Source organism: Ambystoma mexicanum, chromosome 13, assembly GCF_040938575.1.
Source record: "Ambystoma mexicanum isolate Mex_15411 chromosome 13, UKY_AmexF1_1, whole genome shotgun sequence".
In the NCBI taxonomy this organism is placed as follows: domain Eukaryota; kingdom Metazoa; phylum Chordata; class Amphibia; order Caudata; family Ambystomatidae; genus Ambystoma; species Ambystoma mexicanum.
The window spans coordinates 378,954,201-378,977,489 of NC_090938.1; the positions used below are offsets into that span (position 1 = coordinate 378,954,201).

The 23,289-nt window shown below is 45.0% G+C and overlaps 1 protein-coding gene across 2 annotated transcripts in view; it reads right to left on the reverse strand.

Moving 5' to 3' along the window:
* Positions 1-23,289, reverse strand: part of CPNE6 (copine 6) — a 631,388-nt gene that overhangs the window by 55,556 nt on the left and 552,543 nt on the right. For both annotated transcript variants that reach the window (XM_069633922.1, XM_069633923.1), the window contains exon 12: positions 20,197-20,251. In XM_069633922.1, the coding sequence (XP_069490023.1) occupies positions 20,197-20,251 (55 nt within the window). The remainder of the gene's footprint in view (positions 1-20,196; positions 20,252-23,289) is intronic.

Below are 23,289 nucleotides of genomic sequence, written 5' to 3' on the forward strand. Positions count from 1 at the left end.
ATGCAAGGCAGTTATTTATTTTATTTATTTCCACTACTACAACATGCCTTGCATGGTAACAGTATTTCTATTGGCTGTTTCTCAGCCAATGTAAATCGTAATGTGTGTGGACTACAATTCCTAGCCTGAAACTGCAGCCACAACGCTTGCTGTGTATAAAATAAATACAAAATGTACAAAAGTAACCCTAATGCTTTGTCTGTGCACTTGGGCTTTGAGGGCCACATAAAATGGCTTGTAGGGCCGCATTGCGGCCCTCGGGCCGCATGTTGGACAACCCTGCTCTAGACCTACTGACTAGGGAAGCAAGGACTTCAAGAGAAAGCCATCCTTGACTGGATCATGACTAAATGGTGTGAATCCTTGTTGCACCCACTTCAAAGAAATTCATAAAAACCTCTGGTCACAGGCTGGCCCAGGGGGACAGATGGCGGTGGGGGATGAAGCAGCCCTCCCCTTGGCTGCAAAGGAAAACTCACAATTAATTTAAAAGACTATTTTCATTTTAAGCATTTTGCGCAGCATGGGTACTGTGGATTGACTTCATTTTTATATAATTTTTCATGTAATTTCCAGGTGGTTTGGGGGTATAAAATGCATCTACCTGTGACTCTGGGAACTGTCATGGCCTGTTAGACTAGGTTTCTGACTGATCTGAACATGTTACAAATGTGTGAGTTGGTGAAAAGGTGGAAAATGAAATTAGGACTATGCTTGATAACTTACATATTCATAACTGTGGTACATTTTATGAAAACATCAAAAATATGACACATGGCCATGCTACATCATACAGAGTTGGCGTCGGCTTATCTAATTCCCCATGATCAGTTAAAACAGAAAATATGTTTCGTATGGCAGTGGCTAAGGCAATTATGAAGTTGTGATACATAACTAGTTTTTGCCAAAAAAAGTTGAAAGGAGAACAAAGGATGATGACAAATGGAGAAAATAAAACAGATATTGCTCCAAACCCCTAAACCAATCCTGACTGGGGGCAGAGAGAAAGAGAGGGTAACTGTCCAATCCTAGCGGCAGGGTTTATTGCAGGGTACTTCCCCTAGGTTGTAAAAATGGTGATGTCATTTCTGCTATATAAGGGGGACTGCACTAGGATAGGGGACGCACAAAAACGGGGAAGACAAAAAAAGACAAAAAAAGGATGACGGAGAGAAGGCTGCTGAAACTTACCATCTTTGAGAGTGGAGTGACCAGACTCCTGCCCTATCTTTCCAGAGTGTCCTGAGATGCAGCTGGCTTTCCTGAATCTCAAACAAAGGCCTGCTACGTAAGTAGCAGTAACCCCAGCCCTAAATTGCATAAGCCCTTCATTCTTGTAGCAGTGCATCCAATATTTCCCATTGAAAACCTCAATTGTCAGTGCATTTCAGTCACCTCCCCTTCAAGAACCTCTTGTTTGCCCATTTGTCTGTGAAAATCCTTAGTATTTTTTTTTTGTAAGTAAATCAATTAATTCCCCCATTGAATTCCACAGGATCGGGATTGGTGGAATTCGAAAACCAGCAATCTTTTCCCCAGTGTTTTTGTTTATTGTTATAGTTAGAAAGTGTTGCCCAAAAGAAATAACCCCATGGTGATCTGAGAAACACATTTGTGCCTGTGTTTAAATTGTGCACTGCTAAACAAATTTCCATTTGCCACTGTATTTTCTCTTTACATCTGTCATCCTGAGCCCAAAACCGATTTGCCTTGTGTGAGATACCCCCTTTGCCAGAGCCTACCTGTCATTTGCTGCCTCAGTAAAAATGAATTCCATTTGCATCTTCTTTTCCATTAAAATCTAAACATCCCAAAAACAGATTTTCTGTTTTCGTTCCTCTTTCCCTATTGTGGGTCAAAACGATTTTTCAATTGCATTCCTTTTCTATTGCACATGCGTGGTATATTCTAAAAATCGATTTTCTCCTTGTGTGATGATTAGTATTTCCTAAAATCTCTGCCTGTCTTTCTAAACATAAGCAAGCACATTCCCTGTTGTTCCATCTCTTCTCTTAGCAGTTTTGAGAAATAATTAACAACAACATTCTTCCATTTTGCTCTAAAAAACGAATTGTCCCATTCTTTGCTGGCTCCCCATCTTGTTTCTGTGGGCACCACACCAAAACCAATGTTTCCCCTGTATTCTTACTCCCTGCCGCTGCCTCCCATTCAAAGGAATTAGGTCCAATTGATGTTTGGGTGGTGGAGTGTTGCAGGGAGAGCGCTTAACGCTAATGCTATAATTGTGTGATAAATGGTTATTTTTCTGTTCTGCCATTAAAAAAGGGAGTAACTGTGACAGTGGGCCTCATTACGATCCTGGCGCTAATGGGTTAACGGTGCTGGAAAAGGTTGCGGTGCCGTTAACCCATTAGCACCTTACTACGAGGTCCCTTTGCGGGACCCGACCTGAATCGCTGGTCTAAACCAGCCGTTAAAGTAGGGACCCGCAAAGGGACCTTGGTGCTAGGTACGGTACCGCAATTTGCAGTACCATACTTAGCGCCTTTCCCAGTCCCATTGAGCCCTATAGGGCAAAAATGGGAATGGGGAAGGGCCAATGTTCAATGGGGAATTACCACCCCGCCAACCTTGGAATGGGGTGGTAATTCCCCATTGAACATTGGCGGACTCGTTACGATACCGGCACCAACCATGGTGCTAATAGCGCCATGGTTTAACGCCAGTATCATAATGAGGGCCAGTATTTCTTAACCTGGTTGTTTTGTAGATATTGTTGCATTTTGTGTTGCCACAACATTGGTGGCTGCTTTAATTGGTTGATTTCCTTTATCATTAAATAATAAATTAATACATATCTTATTGATACACACCAGCCTGGTTCCTAGTCCATTGTGACACAGGGTGTGTTTGGAGGTTGGGTGCGAAACGGGTTGGAGGCCTTCTCAAAAGGAATCCATCGTATACTAAAATTAAAAAGCGTTTTATTGTGCAGCACATTCATTTCATGTGAAGAAGTTCCCTGGCTTGCATTTGCCGTGTAATAAACCGTGACAGGAGTAGGAAGGGCCTTAAAAGTGTAACAATATTGTGCAGCTAAGTGTTTTGTCGCGGACTCCTTAGGCACCCACTTTTGTGGCCAAGTGAATTTGTGGTTGCAAAAATGGCTAAAAGTTGGCTACAATTTTTCAAAACGGCCCTTATCTCCTGAGAAATATTCTATTTTACAAAGAAAGGATGTAACAGAGATTTTGCCTTGACTATGCATGTCTTATTTGACCAATACATATATTGGAATTGCCACAAAGACAGCCTGTGGGCACAAATACGTATACTGCAAAATCTATGTTACATTCACGTTTAGTTAAAACAAATATTTGGCACAGGTCCGGGCTATTTTGAGCAATTGTGGCAACATTTGAAATAGGTTCATTTTTAGTCGTGCGAAAAATCATGGTCACATGAAAAGGCTCAAAATTGTCTACAATTGCTCAAAGTAGCGCCTGCCCACTGACACATACTTTCTTTAAAAAAAAGGCTATGTAACATACATTTGTTGGCATCTGTGCATGACTTATTTAAGCCCTACATTCGAGGGGAGGGGGAGAGGGTCCGAGGGCGCAAATAGAGACACTGAAAGTCCATGTTAAACCATTTTTTTGACTATTTTCAGGAATTTTGGCCAATTTTGAGATGTGAATCAGCAGCCAAAAAAAATGCTAACATTTCTCTACAATTCCTCAAAAGAGCCACTGCCCACTGCCAAAAATGTAGGTTTTTTTTCTTTGCAAAGAAAACAATGTAACATAGAATGTGCAGTGTTTTTAAATAAGGTCAGGGCAAGGGGAGAAAGCATACAGGCATACTGGGGGTGGAGGGTGCAGAGGGGCCCTTCTTCTATTGTATGCCAAGCCCCCTCTCCAGCCACCTCTTGAGCCCCTGCCAAACTACTTCCCATCCTTGATCGCACTAAGGCACCACTGGGAGCGTACAAAAAACAATCTTTTTCATTTGAAACCGAGGAGGCACTTTTTTCTTCTGGTGGTGTTTTTTCAGTGATTATCGGATACAACTGAAAACCAGAAAACCTAATTGCATGCAATCCCCGGGACACTCGAAGAGGAGTACCCAGCGGGGCCCCTATCCCACCAGTGACTTAAACAAGGCGTAGAAACCCCAAAAGGAACTGCACTTATCCTGGGCGAAGCCAAGTAGGGCCCCCTAACCAGAGGTGGGACAATATACAAGGCATTCCACCATTTATGTTGCCCAGCGGGCCTTGCCAAAGAAAGTGGGCTGTGCTTAATTTACCATTTAAAAATTGCTTTTTTGTAACACCTCACTGGTGGGAAAGGCAGGGCTCAATTGGTTAGGGACAGGCTGCCAAACAGATAGGAAATCCCCCAGGACGTTTTGAGTTGTGTGGCTGAGGTCAGAGGTGGTGGAGGTGGCAGATCAAGAGACCAGCAGGAGAACGCATAGTGGAGTGGACAGCGAAGGTGATTATTGGGGCAGGTATATTGTAAAATACAAATACAAAAATGCAAGTGGTACTGCGTTATGAGTGTGCACCGAAGAATAGCGAGAGTGGTTATGCATGATAGTGTAAGGAGTGACTGTGAAGTGTTAGTGTGTGAGTGAACGGAGGGTGTCTCAGTAGGAGGTGGGCGTTTGTAGTAGTGTGGAGGAGGGAGTATTACTGGTAGTAGTGTGGATGAGGGATTAGTAGTGTGGAGGAAAGAGTTGTAGAGGGGAGGCAGGAGTAGTAACATCAAAGGGTGGAGGTGAGACTTAGAAGGAGGGAGAGACATTAGAGGGACATAGGAGAAAGACATAGGGTGTAGAGTGGGAGGAGATGGAACCGGGACAGTAGTGGGAAAGAACATCAGATGAGCGAAAGGAAGAGGAAAGTGTGAGCGAGACAGAAAGGAGACTAAATCAGGCAGAGTGTCTGGAAGGCGCGTTCAAATACTCCTATAGAATTACGAACCACTGGATAGAGTAGGGACAACCTAGCAATTCCCTGAGGGAGTCTAGATAGAAAGGGCGTGTGGCATTTAGGTCTTCATTTCCAGCTGCTCTCAGACTAGACAGTAGAGGTCAAAAACGTATTGTACTAACGTGGGGTTAGGGATGCTTGAGTTAGGGAGGAGTGTCTTTACTAGACGAGAGAGAGAGGGACAGCCATAGGGACCACTACATTCTTAATAAAGACCCTTGAACTGTCTTGAAAACGTCAAATGTTTCTCGCGCCATCTGTTACACAGGCATACAGCCCTGAATTAAGAACCTTGCATCTTGCATTTATTTTTTTATTTATTTTGCAATTTATATAGCGCACCAAACCCAGAGGCATCTCGCAGGTCAACTGAAAATTCTGATGTGATCAAGGACCATCAGTCCTATGGGCCCAGGATTAGGGCTGTGTGTGTTGATTTGGCTCCTGCTTGTGACCTTTAGGGACTTGGTTGACTTGGCGATGGTGGCTACCGCACGTTGCTTTTTGACTCCCCTGGCAACCTGTGGTAGCCCAATTCTTCCACAGTGCTCGAGCAGCAATTTGTATTGTTGTTTAAAGTAACTCCATTTCTAAACGCTGCCGTAACTCGCCGTATCTGGTAATTTTAGCTTTGCTTTTAAGTAGTGTCACTTAGAAAAATCTCATAGTTTTGCTTTTAAAGAATACACAATTACATTTTTAACAGTGTGCTTGCTTATCACGTGTCAGTACTTGTTTTAACTTTGCGCAGTTTGACTGCAACCTGATTGTTTCCCTACTTGTGCTACCTGGGTAGCGGAACTACACTTCCCAGCAGCCTTGTAGTTTTCGGCTGCCTTATCTGTTTAAACCCGGCGCGAACGCGCCGGCGCGAAGGGGGCAAGCCGGTCTGTGCCGGTCCGTGGCCGGACGTGTCGGCGCTCGGTGCAATTCCAAGTTGGGACCATAATCTTCCTCTACCCGACCCACGGGCTTCTCGAGCTCACCTGGTGCCATAGTGCTTTGGTAAGCGGGGGCGAGAGACATGTATGCACCAGCTGTAGACACCCAAGTGAGCCTGAGGGAGGGGGAGGAGGCCATTAGCCATGAGAGGGAGGGGATCTCGTCTGTTGACACCCCTAGAGATGGTATGGAGAGGTGGATGTGCCTGAACATTGGTCTTCTCAATACACGATCCCTAACCAAACACGCCATCAACATCAAAGACATGATATCCTCCAACAATTTCGACATTCTCTGCATAACAGAAACCTGGCTCAAAGACCCAGTAGGGCCTACATGTGAGCAGGCCATTCCAGCAGATTACACTATTTACTACGACAACAGAATACAGGGCAGGGGAGGTGGGGTAGCAATTATTGCTAAGAACAGCCTTAAACTTTTTAAGGTATCTGTAGGTTTTAGCGGGTGCGAAGCACTACACCTCAAACTGATCTTCTCCCCCAACAATTGTCTCAACTTGATAGCTATCTATAGACCACCATCATTGGTCTCAGATTTCTCACTGGAACTTTGCTCTCACTTAAACACTTTGAGATCCACCAATGTGTCCACGGTTGCTATGGGAGACTGGAACCTCTGGCGAGGCAATAAGAGGGACAAAGGGGCTATAGCATTGGAAAAAGCTCTGAACAATCTCGATTTCAAAGTCCTTAATAAAGATCCCACTACCCCCCAGGGTAACCAGTTGGACTGGCTGTGTGGTCACAACATATTCTTACAAAACTGTAGCACCACTCCCTGCATCTGGAGTGATCATCATTTGATATCGGCCAACCTAAAGCTGCCCTGCTATGCTTATAAGCAAAATCCTCACATTAAGGCAGAAATCAGAAATTTTAAAAATCTAAACGAACTCCAGCTAAAGCCTTGCTTAGAGAAAATTCTGTGCTCTTTTCAGGATCGGGACTCATGTACCGAATTGCTAGACAAATATAACAAACACTTACACGAGTTAGTAGAAACCGTGGCGCCGCTCAGCAACAAACTAACTAGCAGGAACAGTAACAACCAAAAATGGTACACACCAGAGCTTCTTCTATTGAAGAAGGAAAAACGGACTTTGGAAAGAAAATGGATCACAGATAAATCGGCGGATAGTAAAGCGAGCTGGAAAAGGAAGGATAGGGAATATAAAGAGAAAATTAAGTCAACCAAGGCTAATTTCTTCAACACAGAAATCGAGCAAGCTGATAATAATACTAGCAAACTCTTCAATATTTTGAAAAGTATAGAAAAACCTACATCTCTTACTCCCCCATTTACGCCATCTGAGGAGGACTGTAATATGGTGCTCAATGCATTCCAAGCCAAAACGGAAAAAGCGAGACAAAACATTATTAAGGCCAGAACTTCCTCAAATCAGGAGATCTGCCCCCCAGAAGGGAATGTATCTGTCAGAGAACAACTCTTTAAATTTGACCCTATCTCTGAAGCAGATATGCTAGAGGTGATGAATAATATGAAACCAACTACCTGCGCAGAAAATATCCTGCCCCCTGGTATTATTCTTCAACACAAGGAGATATTTGCTCCCATCCTCCGGAGAATAGTGAACGCTTCATTTCAGGAGGGCACAGTGCCTAAAGATCTGAAGAGAGTCACTATCACCCCACTTGTTAAAAAAGCGGGACTAGATCCCAAGGATCCTGCAAATCTGCGTCCCATAACCAACTCGAATTTTGTTCTCAAACTGTTGGATAAGGTAGCCACACAGCAAATCCAACACTTTGTTGAGAATCAGGAGATTCTGCACCAGCAACAATCCGGCTTTAGAGCATCCCACAGCACTGAAACAGCTATGCTAGACTTGCAGAATCAGATGCTGACTATGCTGGACGACAACAAATTGGGGATGCTGATGCTTTTAGACCTTAGTGCAGCGTTTGATTTGGTGGATCACCACCTTCTCATCAAGGCGCTTAGGGAGAACGTTGGTTGCTCGGAGGGAGCCATCGATTGGCTCCTATCCTTTCTCTCCAACCGCCAAGCGAGAGTACATTGGGGTAGCAGTTTCTCCGACCCATGTGACATCATATTCGGAGTGCCTCAAGGGGCTAGCTTATCCCCAATGCTTTTCAACATATATATGCGCACTTTGTGCAGCCTTCTGGTGAAAGCCGGAGTGTCATTTACAAATTACGCAGATGACACCCAACTCATTTTGGAGTTGGGGGGTAGGAATCATGCCACGGACAGCGAAGCGCTCACCAAGGTTTACAAGTTAATTGACGACTGGATGCAGGCAAACTGGATGTGCCTGAACGACTCTAAAACCGAATTGATGTTGTTTGGCTCCAGTCGTCAGTTGGAAAAACTAGGGGCAGAGTACAACTTTTTTCAAATTAAAAACGCCATTATCCAGGTGGTTCCCAAGGTGAAGACTCTGGGTATGATGGTCGACTCAGTCGTTGAATCTCACGCCCAGACTAACTTCCTCCAAAAAAACTTAGCATACTATCTCAGGCTTATGAAAGCAATCAAACCACTGCTTAATGAAGTAAACAGGGCAACGATAGCCAGAGCCATTATTCTCTCACGGCTTGACTATGGGAACGCCCTGTTGTTGGGGGCCGCATCCAAGGATCTATCTAGTTGTCAGGTGATCCAGAACAACGCGGTCAGATTAGTGAAAAATCTGAAAAGGAAAGACCATGTTACGAAGAGAGGCTTGCTCTGCACTGGCTCAGAGTAGAAGAGCGTATCAAGTTCAAAGCCCTCTGCCTGGTACACAAGTGCCTTTATGGCACAGCGCCTGCCTACTTGAAAACTCACATAGTGCCCTACAACCCCAGCAGAAACCTACGCTCGGGTGGAAAATGCCTCCTACACGTGCCCAAGTTTAAGCTAAAAACAGGGCTGGGCAGATCCTTTCTTGTGCTGGCTCCTAAACTGTGGAACAGCGTCCCCGAATCTCTTAGATCTGAAGTCAATCACTCTGCTTTTAGGAAGATGCTGAAGACACACCTTTTTAGATGAGATCTTGGGCGCAGGACTTCTCTTGAGACCTCGTTACGCTATAGTATCTGTATTCATCGTCTGTCTCACATGTGTTGTCCGTCTTGTAGTACCAGAGTTTTATGTACAAGCGCCCTGATGCCCCCGGGCTACCGGCGCTATATAAAAATTAAATACATACATACATACATTGTGCAGGTTTTAAGAGGGCATCAAGAGGCTGCAACAGTTTTTTTTTATATATAGTTGCAGACACTGGCCCCCATCTACATATCCCAACCTTACGAGAGAGGTTGGTGTGGCCTGCTTGTTTTCCAGATTTGTTTGTCACAGTTTTCAAGACATTCTTATTGGACAGTTTTCCTATATTCATCATTTCTTTTTCCTTTTGCGTTTTTCTTCTTTTCTGTCCTGTGTATTGTACCCTCTGATTACTTTTGTTTGGGGTGCTTAGACAAATCTTACAAAAGACTGCCACAAAGGCCACCACCCACAAGGTTGGATTTATGGCTCCCTCCTTTCCCTGTCCATTTCGGTGTGAGATCCCCCCTCAGACCTCTCCTAACTCTGTGCGGCCCCTCCAAATGTCCCCTGCCCGTCTACTTTCCTGTACCAGCTCCCGCTGCCTCCTCCAGTGCTCTCCAGACCACTATTCCGGAAGCCTGATGCACTGTGCGCCACGCAATGTGACTCCGCCTTTAGTGCATCAGTCTTCCGGTGAAACGGACTACCGGTGAAACGGATTGATTTTTGTAAAGCGCTGTGGCGTTAATCACTATTGAAGCAAAACAAGCAGACAATGTAAGCACTATTGTATCCAGAGGTCTGCCTTAGAGGGCCCCTGACCCTGGAACAGCCAGATCTACAGTGTAGAGAATTGGGGGACCATGAAGACACTTCCATACTAGGGTGGCTTTGAGGATGTAGGTTCACAGACTGTGGGCTCTGCTTGTAAACCTTTGGGGGTTCCTGTGGTGTTGTGGCAACTGGGCCTCTTTTAAACAGTTGCTGCACTGCTCTGGGAATATTCAAATATATACCACTCAATTCCTACCACTTCCCTGTGACATAGATTCATGCAGGGGCAGCAAATATAATTGATTTCAGCATTATGTAGCTTTTTATATCAAATTTGTGAAATTTTGGAATCAACTCAATGAGGTATTAAAATGATATGATTTGTGTGTATATGAATTGATGTAAGGTATAATAAATTGTACGGGTTTATTGTATTTTGAAATGTGCCATTTGTGTTTTGTAAATTGTGAATGCTTTGTGTGATATTACAAACTGTAACACAAAAATAAAAAAAAACTTAGGGAAAACAGCTAAGTTTACTGGACAACAGCACACATTCAAACCAACATAATTGTGGAAAGGTTAGAGAGGAAGAAGGAAGATAAAGTACAGGAAGGTGGGTGGGGCCTAAAAGACGTGTCAAGCCTCCAGTGGAGTAACTGTACTGAAAATGTTCGGTGGGACATGACAACTGAAGGAAAGGGGTGGGGTGAAGGAAGGGCGGATGGTGGCTCTGAGGGATCGTTTCGACCAAATTGTTAAAAAAAAAATTGGTCGAATGGTAGATTTGACCGAATTTGGTCACCACCATTAGTTCGAAGCCAAAGATACCTAACATGAAAGGCAGTGGTTGCAGGGGTGGCCCCCTCAGCCCATGTTTGGTATTTTTGGCTTAGGCAGTTGTGGAGGTCCCCCCCCGCTTCCTAAGCATTGGTGGCAGGGGACCCAACAAAAAAAAAGAAGATAAGGGACTCTGCAGCATCAGATCCGACCCGAGTTAAAGGGATGGATCTGACGCTGCAGGTTACAGGAAAGCCAGCAGATGGATAAAAGGTAAGTGGGGGGGTTTATGGGTGTACTGGCGGTTTAAGGGGACAAGTTTTTTTTTTTTTTATCCGAGGTAAAACATATTTGCAGCGAAAATGACTATGGTTAATTCTACTGTGATTTTGTACGTCAGTCAAACAACCTAAATCCGTGAGGGATAACACTGAACTACAACACCACAAGAGTCCATTGCTGACGCTCTGTTGTAACTTTTATAAGACTGGTGGTGTATCTTTAAAATTCAATTGGGCCCCTACACATCTTCAGCCGGCCTTCCATGCACCCAGTGACAGAACATAACATTCACAAACTTAATTCCACTAGAACATACAAACAATGCATTATTTATCATTCATTCAGACGCAATAGTCAACACACATATGCTTGCATACACTCTCACTCACACACAAATGCACCCTGCACCCCCACTGACATACACTGTGTGCACACAGCATTTATATGTACATTTACAATAACATATGGAAACAGTGGCGCAACGTCCATTGAGCATACCAGATTATCACCCCCTGATACCTGAAATTTTGGGCTACTTTTATTTGACCTAGCTGAACTATAAAGCCATGGCCGAAAGGACCAGAGTCACTGGAATGTCAGCAATTTGCCTGATTTTTTCTTTCATTCAAAGGCAGAAACCATTGGTTAATGCAGTGCAGTGGGTGACCAAATATAATTGTTATAGATTTTTAAAATCCATATATCTCCAAACTTGGATTCTGCACAGCACCTTATATGTCTACGTGCTGATAGATTTTTCTACAAGATTCTGACTGATTAAAATTAAGGTATGTTTTCCTGTGTGCAAGTGGCTCCAAGCAGTGAAGTACCGAGTAGGAGAGTCGCAAGGGGGTGGTCAAGCTGCCCCCCACAGCTCTTTTAAGAGCTAGACCGGGACAATTGTCATTGGGACACCTCTCCCATTCGGCACCTCAAAGAGGGTGCCCAACGGCAAAAGTGTTCCACTGGCAGGACAATGTGTGCTGAGCAATTCTTGCTCAGCACGCTCATTGTCCTGTCAGGAGGACACCTTACCCGTTCTGAATATTAGAGGTGTCCCACTGCCAGGACAACGTCCCAAGAGCTCCGGGCAGCAACGGGTCCTCAAGTTGCTCGGTATAAACAGTTTATTACAATGTGAGCCATTAGGCACTGACGGGAGGGAGGGGGATACTATTAGCAGGGACTTTTGCCCCTTTACAAATGGGAATGGGAGGAAGTGATCAGAAGTGAGAAGGGTGCATAATGTTGCATGCTTTATGAAATAATGATTATGGCTTTAAAACCCAAGGATGATTTCTTAGGCTCACATTAAGCTATTGTGACTTTGCATGCAGAATCGGGAGAATGAAACTAAAGCCATACTCCCATTGTGCAACATATTTCTATGACAGTGTATATAGTCTATGGTTAGTTTACTATGAAAGGCTAGTTTACTATGTAATGTGGTTTGCTTCCAATAAATTGCTATAAATAAGTATATGTTATATGTACTATATAAATAATAAGCACATGAAATGTAAAGCAAAACTTTAATACATTTCTATATCAACTAAGCCTGGAAAGATGTGCACGGTTGCTTAAATTGTCCACATACCGGTTTCACCATTTAACCAAGTGTGTGATCCTGAGCAAATTATTTAATCAGATTGTGCCTTATCTGAAGCTCTGTAAGTGATTCTGATTCACTTCAAAGCTGATGTTAATGTATCATGCTATTATAATGGAAAAGCGTAATGACTATAGAGTTGCTCCACATATAACAATAGTGCAATTTAGGTATTTTGTACCACAAAGTTATTTGTCACTTGGCTTATTTATGGCAACTTATTCTAAAGTCACTTCCATGGTGCTTCCAAGTATCAAAGACTGATGATGCGCCTTGCAATGTCCTTTTCTGTGAAGTCACTTCTGTTGGTGCAATCCATATGCAAGTAAGTAAGTTTGCATGTATTTATCCTCAGAGGGCTTGGACAGAGCTCCCCAACAAACATACACAAACACAATTAAAAAAAATGTTTTTAAAAAAAAAGTACCTCTGCTCTGCTTTCAAATGCCGCCCGGACCACGTCTCACGTTACAACGACCTAACATCTTCGCAGTCAGGCGCCTCCAGATAGAAACCAGGAAGCTGAATGAGCTTCCTAGTTCCTGTCTGTGTGTCGCACAAACACGAAGCCGGAAAGCGATGCTCTGTGTCGCTGGCCCCCAGAAGTGCTGCTGATGGCGTGACAGCACAGGCGCCAGGCCATGCAGCACCCAGTTCAGCACCCTGGCTGCTGACTTTGAGTCAGGTGAGCCAGGGTGAGGGACTGAGCCACGCAGGGCATCCCAGCCCTGAATGTGTTGCAGTGCGGCTGCCAGACATCTCTGCATTATGTAATGAGACAGCGCAAGCCTTGTTGAGCAGCCCAGCCGGGTTTGCGCTGTCCAATTACATAATTAATGATTGCGGCCCCCCTGCCCTCCCTCCAAAAGATGGGGGGGACAAAAAGGCATGCCACAGAAGTTGGGGGGACAAAACCCCCTGACCCCTCTATAATTACGCCCATGCAAACCTCTTTGCCCATCGCTGGTAAGGAGGTTGCTCCCTGGCAGTGGTTTGCATATATTGCGCTCAATCTCTTGGCAGTGAGTGCTCTGTGCGTGGCAGTATTTTAAAGTGGGTAAGAAAAAGGGCAGTCAGTCTTCTGGCCCAGAGAGATAAAGTTGGTATTGAAACACAATTTGCTCCTAAGTAACTCCAAAGCGGACATTGATAAGGAACACTTGGACAGTCTTGCCACACAACACAAAGCCACTGGGGAAAATCGTGCTATTTGCAAAACTAAAGCGTAGCGCTCAAAAAGAGAGATGTGATCTGGAGTGAGGCCAAGCGAAGAGCAGGGGATGCATGGTGCTTTTGAAAAGCTTTTGATACAATGAAATGAATGTGTATTTGGGGAGCTGTAATTGAAAAAGTAAGCATTCACGTTTGAAATTCCATCTGTGAAGAATGTGTGGTGACACATTTCTGAGATACTTGAAAATATTAAACCCATGGCTGTGCTTGCTGATGAACTTGTTTAAAACAAAAAAAAGGAACATGCCATTTGCCTCATTATACTTTCAAATCCCCTGCCTTCTTAATGCCGCCGGCTATTCTGCCAGACAGGAAAAATCCAAGTTAACTGGCAGGACCATTAACTGAAAAGGATAATTCCCTTCCACACATCAGGGAGATTGGAAAGCATCTGAAAAACGGATATATGGAAATAAGGATTGCTCCATACTGTAGATCATGGGAGGATAGCTCAGGAGCAACGCACTTGCCTTGGCAACAAGAGGACGCTGCGCAACATGGGTTTAATCCTCAGGCCAGCACTTAGAAGCTGGAGGAGTCTGCCATTAAGCGCAATATAAATGACGAATACAATAGATGTTGTGGAGTCTCATTTTCCAATGCTAGATCTTCAGATACGCTAGGGCCACCATCTTGAATTCTTCTGCCTGGAGAATCTCCTGAACCCCCTGTCAGAGGATAGCCAGGATTTCCTTGGGGTTCAGCTACCGCAGGGGTGGAATACAATGGGACTCTTTCCCAAAAAGAATTGTTTATCCCAATCCTTCAATGCTCAGAACTCGTTGTTCTGAGTTATTACCTATCAGAGGACGGTTTGGTACCCTACTCAGCAAGGGGGAGGGAGGCCCTGGATTGACTTTGATTAGATGCGTAGTCTGCTCACTCCACTTAACCTTATCTTTGCCGCTCTTCTAAAAAAGAGCAGCCTAAAGTAGATCCTTCTGCTTTACTCAGATGCTTTGACCACTAAGGTGCTTGCATCCTTTTAAAAGGCTACTTTTTAAGTCTTCCTCTATTGGAGGATGGTGAAGAAGAGATTCTGTATACATATGCTGGTTTGTGAATGCAACTAGCAGTTAACGTCGGTGGCAGCAGCATTCCCTTTGTTTTGTTTTCTTTTTTTAACAGAAATTCCTCCCCCAATCTCCCTCTTAATCCTCCCTTTCCGTACTAATGCCCTGTCTTTTACCCCTATGCGTAAGTGGGTGAAAGGGAATGCCATTAGCAGCAATTTTACCATGGGGTTCTAAAGTCAGCTCCACCAGGCCACAGTTGAATCCAGGCTACTTTGGTCATGTGATCGCTGCTCTGACCTTTCCTACCACATGTCCATTGGCTCCTAAGGGCTACCGTTGTTTTTCAACTCAGCAAAGACCATTACAGATCTAGTTTCAGCAGTTGAGTTGAGTCTGCACTGGTCACGTGATCACTGCTCCTTCCCTCCTGGCTATCGATTGGGTCATTAGGAATTCAATTGTTTTTCCACCCATCGCAAGCATACAAAAGGCAGCTCCAGCAGACAACAGTTGAGCCTGGGCTGAGTTGTCATGACATCACTGCTGAGCCTGCCCATCACCTTGTTAAGGCTTCAGTTTTTTCCCCAACCGAATCGGGTGTTAAAAATCCAGCTCCACCATGTCTTGGGTGAGTCCAGACTGCTTCTTTCACATTGTCACTGCTCCACCCTTCCTACCTGCCAATGTACTCATTAGCACTTCTGTTTTTTTCCTCCCCAGCTTGAGCATTCAAAGCCAGCTCCACCAGGCCACCGTCGGATGCGGGATGCTTTGGTCAAGTGATGACTTACATGCCTGTGACCCCTTTCTCCCTTGTCCTACTGTGGCCCGACCCCTTCTTAGTTTAATCTTGTCGTTTTTTCCAGTTTTGTATTTTGCGCTCCTTGCGCTTTCTTCCCCTACTGCTCACTCCTCTGTGTTTGCCCTGTTGCCCTCCCCAGTGCCCTTTCCCTCCCTCCACTGGCTGCTGTCCTAGCCACAGCGAGAGTGTCCCTCCCGCAGCCCCATCTGGACTCCACTCTGATTCCGGAGTGCAGGTGAGTGTGACCCCTTTCCCCCTTGTTTCCCTGTGGCCCCGACCCCTTCTTAGTTTAATCTTGTCCTTTTTTGGTTATTTTTTCAATTTTTGTCTTTCACGCTCCTTGCCCTTTCTCACCTGCTCCCTCCTCTGTGTTTGCTCTGTTGCCCTCACCACTGCCCTCCCACCGCCCTCCATTGGCTGCAGTACTGCTCATTAGGACAGCCCCCAGGGCAGTTCCACTTTCTGTGCAGCCCCTGCAGCGAAGGGCCCCAAGGCAAAGGGCAGTTCTATCAGTTGCAGCTCCAGACCGTTTGCCTCTGTTCGCCGGAGGAGCATGCAGCCACCAACCAGCAGCAACTGACAACAAGGTAAACAAGGTGCGGGTAGGGGGAGCAGCCATTACTGCTCCCTATTAAACTGTCCCACATCTCCTATTACTCCTTGTACCAATGCTTTAGTCTGCTGCATGTTGCCCACAGTGATATAATTTAAATTTTGGGCACTTAGGCCCTATCCAGGAATCTCGCATCTAGGTGTTTTTGCTTGTTCTGCTGTATGTTTAAACCTAAGCATTTTTCCTTCTATTCAGGAATCTCACATATAGGTGCTGGTGTTTGTTCAGCTGTGTTAAACCTAGGCCTTTCCCCTTTATCCAGGAGTCTCGCATCTAGGTGTTTTTCCTTGTCCTGATGTATGCTGAAACCTAGGCCTTTTTCCCTCTATCCAGGAATCTTGCATCTAGGTGTTTTTGCTTGTGCGGCTGTATGTTAAACCTTGGTATTTTCCCTCATTCTAGGAATCTTGATTTTTGGTTGTTCTGATGTATGTTGAAACCTATGCCTTTTCCCTTTATCCAGGAATCTCGCATTTAGGTGTTACTGCTTGTTCAGCAGTATGTTGAAACCTAGGCCTTTTCCTTTATCCTGGACACTTGAATCTAGATAGTTGCATTGCAGTTGTGTTGAAGTTGACCTTGTTCTTCTCCCTCAACCACTCTCAGGCCTCCCTCGGGCCCCTCTCACCTCCCCTCCTACTCTCCTCCTCCTCCCTCATGTCACCTGGTGAGGCCTCTGGATGGCTCTGTTCTGTGCGAGTCTCAGCCTAACAAGTGATTCCGTGCTCCTCCGGAACTCCCAAGGGCTACATTGCCTCTGTTGCCCCAGCCTTGGTGGATTCTGGATCGCTCCTTGCCACTGGCTCCTTCCCCCTTCTTCTCAAGCACTACCTTGTGCATCCTCACCTCTAAGTGCAAGTGAAGCTGTTCACTTGCACTTAATGACCATTCTCCCCCTCCCTCCTGAGCATCACCCTCTTCCTGCACTCTCCTCTTCCCCCTCTCTCCTCTCTCTGTTACTTCACTTGCACACCCCGAATTGTTTTGCGACCTAGTAGGAACGTTATTGTTTGTCTTCTCCCCCCCCAACCTTCTCCTTCCCCGCCACCCCCCACCATTCTTGTTATGGCACTAGCACAATCCGAATATCTCAAAACCTAATAGGAACGTTATTGTTGATTTTTTCACACTTGTACCACCCCCTCCTTTGTCTTGATGTGCCTTAATACACTTTTTGCTGTATAGGCACATCATAAATACCCAATAAATAAAAAAAGAAATTAATGCCTTTTCGTCCTCAAGCAGCCTATTCCATTGGACCCACCTAAACATCCTTATCGCAGGTTCCCTCAGCCAATGACTGACAAAGACAAGGGGCCTCATTACGAGGAAGGCGGTAGAGGGTTAATGGCACCGGTAGAGCTGCCGGCCCCGTTAACCCTTTACCGCCTCATTACGAGATCTGCTCGCGGGACCAGCTAAGGACGCCTGGTAAAACCAGGCGTCCTTAGCAGCACCCCGTGCAGACCAGGATGCTAACAACGGGCCCGTCATTAACGGGCCCGTTGTTAGCATCCTCCCGATTCCCATTGAGCCCTATGGGGGCTCAAATGGGAATAGGGATGTACCAGGTCTGGGTTCCTTGAAAGGGGAAATACTGGGCCCCCCAAGGTCGGAATGGCCCGGTATTTCCCCATTCAAGGAACCCGGACCGTTATCCGGTAATGGGGTAGCCATGCCGCTAAAAGCGACATGGCTACCTCCATACTTGTAATGAGGCCCAAGGATTTCAACTGTTTGAGCCAGTTAGGGCATGGCAGTCCCACGGGTCAGACCCTCTGTCCCTTAGAATCAAGAAAAATAGCACCATGTGTCTCCTACAACCACAAGACATCCCTAGGCCTGCTAAGGTTTGTTTTCACAAACAAGCACATCAGTACTTAACACCCAACCCCTGCAAACCTCATGCAGGTTCCCCTGAACACCACCGCTCTCCCTACACCAGACTATTCTTGCATATCCTGATGCTTCTTAATGCTGACTCAGCCATTTTACAGGAAGCCAACATCACTGATTTTATCACCTTTCATAAGCCAGATACCATCTTCATCACTCAAACCTAGTTCTCCCTCACATCCATCCATGTCTTTGATATCCTTATCCTACCCAGATACAGCATCCACCATGATGACAGGCCAGGGAAGACTAGGGGAGGAGTGGCAGTCATCTATAAGATCAAATGGCCCTGAACAGTGCACATCCAAACCGCATTAGACCACATGGAGCTCCTTACATGTCAATTCCCGCTATCACAAAAAGAATCCTAAACTTTTCACCTCATTTACCAACCACCTAATAGGTGAGGCACTTCCAGTGATGGAATCACTGACCTGCTCTCGACTTCTTCTGTCACTCACTCTACCAACATCTTCCTCATGGACTTCAACCAACCTGGAACGGACGTAACTAAAACACCAGAGATGCTCTCCTTACCCTAGTAGAATCCCTGCACATATGGCAACCTGTGCAACCCCCAACTCACATCAGGGGAAACATTTGTGACTTCTTTCTCTCCTCTTCCCCACAACAAATGCTTTGATCCACCCCACCTGACTAGACAAGCCATGTCGGAATCCCTTCAACCTTATCCTAAACTATTTCCGTGCCATAAATAAAAGGGCAAACACTCTATGGCCACACGTCACTCCTTCAAAAAATTCCCATTTGAAGCATTGCAAATCAGGCGGCCGAACCTCCCACCCACCAACATTGTAAATTCCCTAATGGAAACCTTCAATCAAATCTCACAGGAGTTGGTCAACCCACATATCCTTTATAAATACAGAAGATAGGAGTCAAACCCTCCACCCCATCGCATACCCAGGAATTAGCTGAGAGAAAATGCACTATCGGAGCATACAAAAAACGTTAGTGTAAAATGCGCAAATCTTAGAGTCTCCTGACCCTTTAGGCCTTATGCTGAACACACCAAGGCCTGGTTATTGAAGCCACTGCCTCCTAATACTCCTCAACAATTGTGATAGCTTCTAATAGGAGCAAATCTATCTCTGCAACAGTCAAACACTGCGCAAACCCCTTACAGGACCAGAAATACCAGAGTCTGTAGAGAAATACAGTGACCCTGACGATTTCTTTATTTGCACAATAAACTCAATAAGACATCACATTCATGCCTCCAAATCATCTGTGACACTGCTATCTCTCCCGCCCCAGGCTTCCCTACACTGAAAAGACTTCAGTTTACTCAACCCTAAGGATGTCACTGACACCCTGCGTCTCTTAAGGCAGCCACCTCCATCGATGGCATCCTACCTTCTTCCTTCCTAAGAAAGATCGCAGGTCATGCTCTCATCGCACTCCTTCCAATTGTTGAAGTCTCCGCCCATTCTTTAAGAAACCTACACTTTTCCCAGAAGACCTCAACCACTACTGACCAATCACCAGCCTTCTATTCATTGGAACAGTTCTGAAATTTGGGAGAAAACTAGGCCACAAGGTCCAAGCCAGGTGTTGTAGCCCCCGAGGATCATCTTCACTTCAGGGGTGGGAGCTTTAATTACCCTTTGTGAGGTAATCAGAGGGGTTCAAAACTCACTGAGGCAACCATGAAAGTTTAACTCCTCAAAGTCTTCTTGGATCCTCATCGAAACTGTTTTAGAGATTACAATCGATGAATCTATGCACAATGAAATGCTGGAGAAACCGTTAACACATCCTACTGTCTGAGAATGCAATTCAAAGTAGATAAAACAAAAGACTAGGTTGTGCAATGCAATATGACTAATACAGGATCCTTGATGCACCTCACTGGTCCAAGATGCACCTCACTGGTTCAAGATGCACCTCACTGGTTCAAGATCCACCTCACTGGTTCAAGATATAATACAGTAAATCTTAGGGGTTTTACATTCTCTCTGTTGAAAACAAACTCACCTCTAGGGGCTTCCCCTTACAAAAACACAAATCAAAACCAACACTTAAACAATTATACTTCAAAGTATTTTCAGACACAGGCAGGAAGTGAATGAGAGTGTAGGTGGAAAGGTCAGGAGATCCAGACATGATGTTGTGAAACCAGCAAGGGTTGCCTAAACTTTGAGAAGTAGGTGTATTCTTTAGACCTTTAATAGCAGTCGATGAAGCAACACTTTGTTTTGCAGTTCAAGACACACGTTCTTACTTTACCTCATAATTTGGGGGGATTCGAGCTCCAAAACCATATGCCGGAAACCGTTTGTCACTGAAAGAGAATTGCAAGAGAAACAGAAAAGTTACACAAATTAATGGGAGAAAGAAATGGGAAAGTTGAGAAGAGCAAAGTAAGTGAAATGTAGAAGATGGATATTTTTTCTGTTGCAACCTGGGAGGGATACACAAGCTAGGAAATTTCCTACTGTTTGGGGTGAGGGATCCCCGGAACACACATCAAATATGTTTATGAATGGAGCACAGACTTGTATCAACTGAAGAGCATTGAGCTCTCATAACATGGATGGTCCTTACCATGATGGGCATTAAATGAAGTACATCAGTTACATTTTTGCCAAAGATGGTGTGGCAACCACTATAGGGAATGACGGTAAGTGGGATAGATCTGGGGATATCAACTCTTTAAAACTATTACCTGGCAGAGTCCATCATGGCAGCAGTATTGAAATCTGTATATTCTGTATGAATTATTACTTAGAGCAGTAGTCTATATGCCAAATTCTTGAAAAGCCCCAACCACACCACGTTTTCAGGGTAACCACTGACTATGTAAATAGTCTTTACATTCACTGTCTTCAAATAGGTTTGTGTGGATATGCTAAAAACATGACGTGAATTGGGCTTCTGAGGAGCGAACCTGGGGGCTCCTTTCTTATAGGCTCTTTTAGACGATCATGTTTTTATTACACATTTATTTACTTATGAATGATTGTTTTAGTGTGGACCAGGCCGAGTCTGGTGTCGCAGTGCCACAGAATAATAATGTTCATAAAAGAGATGGGCAAATTAAACAGGAACCCTGTTTTCCTACTAGACCCTTGTCCAACTACGATTATCAATGTCCTCCTCTCCCACCTTCTGTGATCATACTGGTCTCATCTTCAGCTCATCTCTCCAAAACGGAAGAGGCCCAGATAAGGTGAAACCACTTGTCACAAAGGCATCCCTCACCCCGCATGACTCTGCAAGTTAAAGACCCATTGCCAACATCCCTCGTCCCACATGACTGCAAGCAAATTACCCATCACCAACATCCAGGTCATAGATAAGCTCCTGGAACTCTTGTTTCAATCACTTACTATATATGACCGCAAAGCTCACACCCTTGAAGACTCAGCAAAATACAAGGCTCCAATCAGCAATAATAGTCATCTGAGATGACCCAAAACCTGGGATTGACAACTGTTATATAGGCAAATCGTGCAGGCCTCCACAACCTCTTCGACCTTGTCTCAGGATTCAACAAGATCAGAAACCTGATCCTATTATTCAGTCACAAGAATTTGCTAATCCAAGTGCTACGCTTGCCTGGATTTCCTCCTTCCTTTGGGTTTGAAAAAAGCCACACGCACGACATTTTTCCCCTCCCATATCTTTTATGGAGCCCCTCAATGATCCAGTTCCTGGTATAAGGAACTCACATCCACAAAAGCTTGTTTAGGTAAAAGAAGATCAATGAAGCTTTGAGGGTCTAAAAGAAATACTGTCTCTGAATTCATTCTTCAGACCAATGCCTCTAAGGTCGGGTTGGGAGCTGTATTGTCACAAGAACATGATGGCAAGGAACACTGCATCTTATATACAAACCAGAAGCTGATCCCTAGAGAACAAAGTTATGCAACAGTTGAATTGGAAGCCGTGGCCATCCAATGGGCAATCATAAGCCTGCGTTACTATCGAACATGAAGACAATTCTGGCTCGTGACAGTCTACTCACCCCTAACATGGATGAGTCTAAGGAAAGATTCCAATTCCGGGTTATGAGATGGCTTTTAGATATTCATCCCTTTTGTTTTTTGGTGGAACACTGCAAAGGGAAAGACCAAGGCAATGAGGACTTCTTGAGGCGTTTCCCTCTTCCCATTCAAGGGTGAGCTACTCGGTTAATGGGAAGGGTATGTGACAAATCTGAACTATTGATCCTTTCTCTCCAGGGGGGAACTAGCCCCTTCGAGGCTAAGGAGGTGAGCCCACTATGCAAGACTCTCCCTAGGAGTCTGTGAAAGTGGGACCTCACTGGGAAAGACTCCCCTCTTCGGGACAAGCACTCCCATTCCAATGAGGAACTCATTATCAAAAATACATTGTCTGCATATATGGGAACCAGTAGGACTGGTGTTACTTCTGTTTTGGATTCAAATAGTCGGGACATTACTTCAATCTCTTTGGCCTCTTTGGCTTCAGGTAATGCTGTATTCCCCCTGAACCCAACAGTCAAAGAGGAATGACACACCACTTTCCTTATTGGTAACAAACATAAAAAGACAAGTAACCTTGAATGGAGGAGAATACTTCGCAGAGGTGAGCCTCTGACGGGAAGACATCCTGGAAGCGTCAGAGCCACGCTAGACCGCAGAGCCGGCGGTAGAGTGGAGAGTAAGCAGCTCGCTAGCAAGGCGCCAGATGACTGGTGCACTGAGCACCAACGAAGCCGAGAACGAGATGGAGGTGGTAGAGAGACCGTCTCAACTGGTGGCGCAACCACACTGGAACTGTGGTGGGCCTGGGGTAGGTTAACCGATAACAAAACCAGATCACTGTGGAGAGATCAGATCACCAAAATACAGATGTGAAGTGTGTTGACTGGTGAGTGGGGCAGGAAAAGGGAAGCAGATGCTCCAGAGAAGGTAACACCAGGGAGAGTGTTGGGAAGCTTTGTCTCTGTGTGTTAGAGAAGCCTAGAGGGTTAAGAGAAACCCAAACACTGAACACGGGAGGACACCCAAATGAGGACCTGCTGCATTACCTATATCAGAGGGCCAGAGGGCTTTGGGGAGACCCAGAGACAAAGTGACATTGACCATGAGGCTGGGGACGCGAAAAGGATTACAGGAGCTCCAGATAACTGAACGCTGGACACAGGCAGATTCCCAATTAAGACACTGCTGAAGTAAGCACATCAAAAGCCTAGGAATAACAACAATACGGGAAAAGACTAGGACCAGAGAGAACCTGAAGGGTTCCGTTGCCCAAACCCTAAACAAGAACACTATCAAACAGAAAACCAACAATGGTGGAATCGCACTAAGAAAATCATTTTTCCCTTTAAAGAACAGAAAGTATTGGATA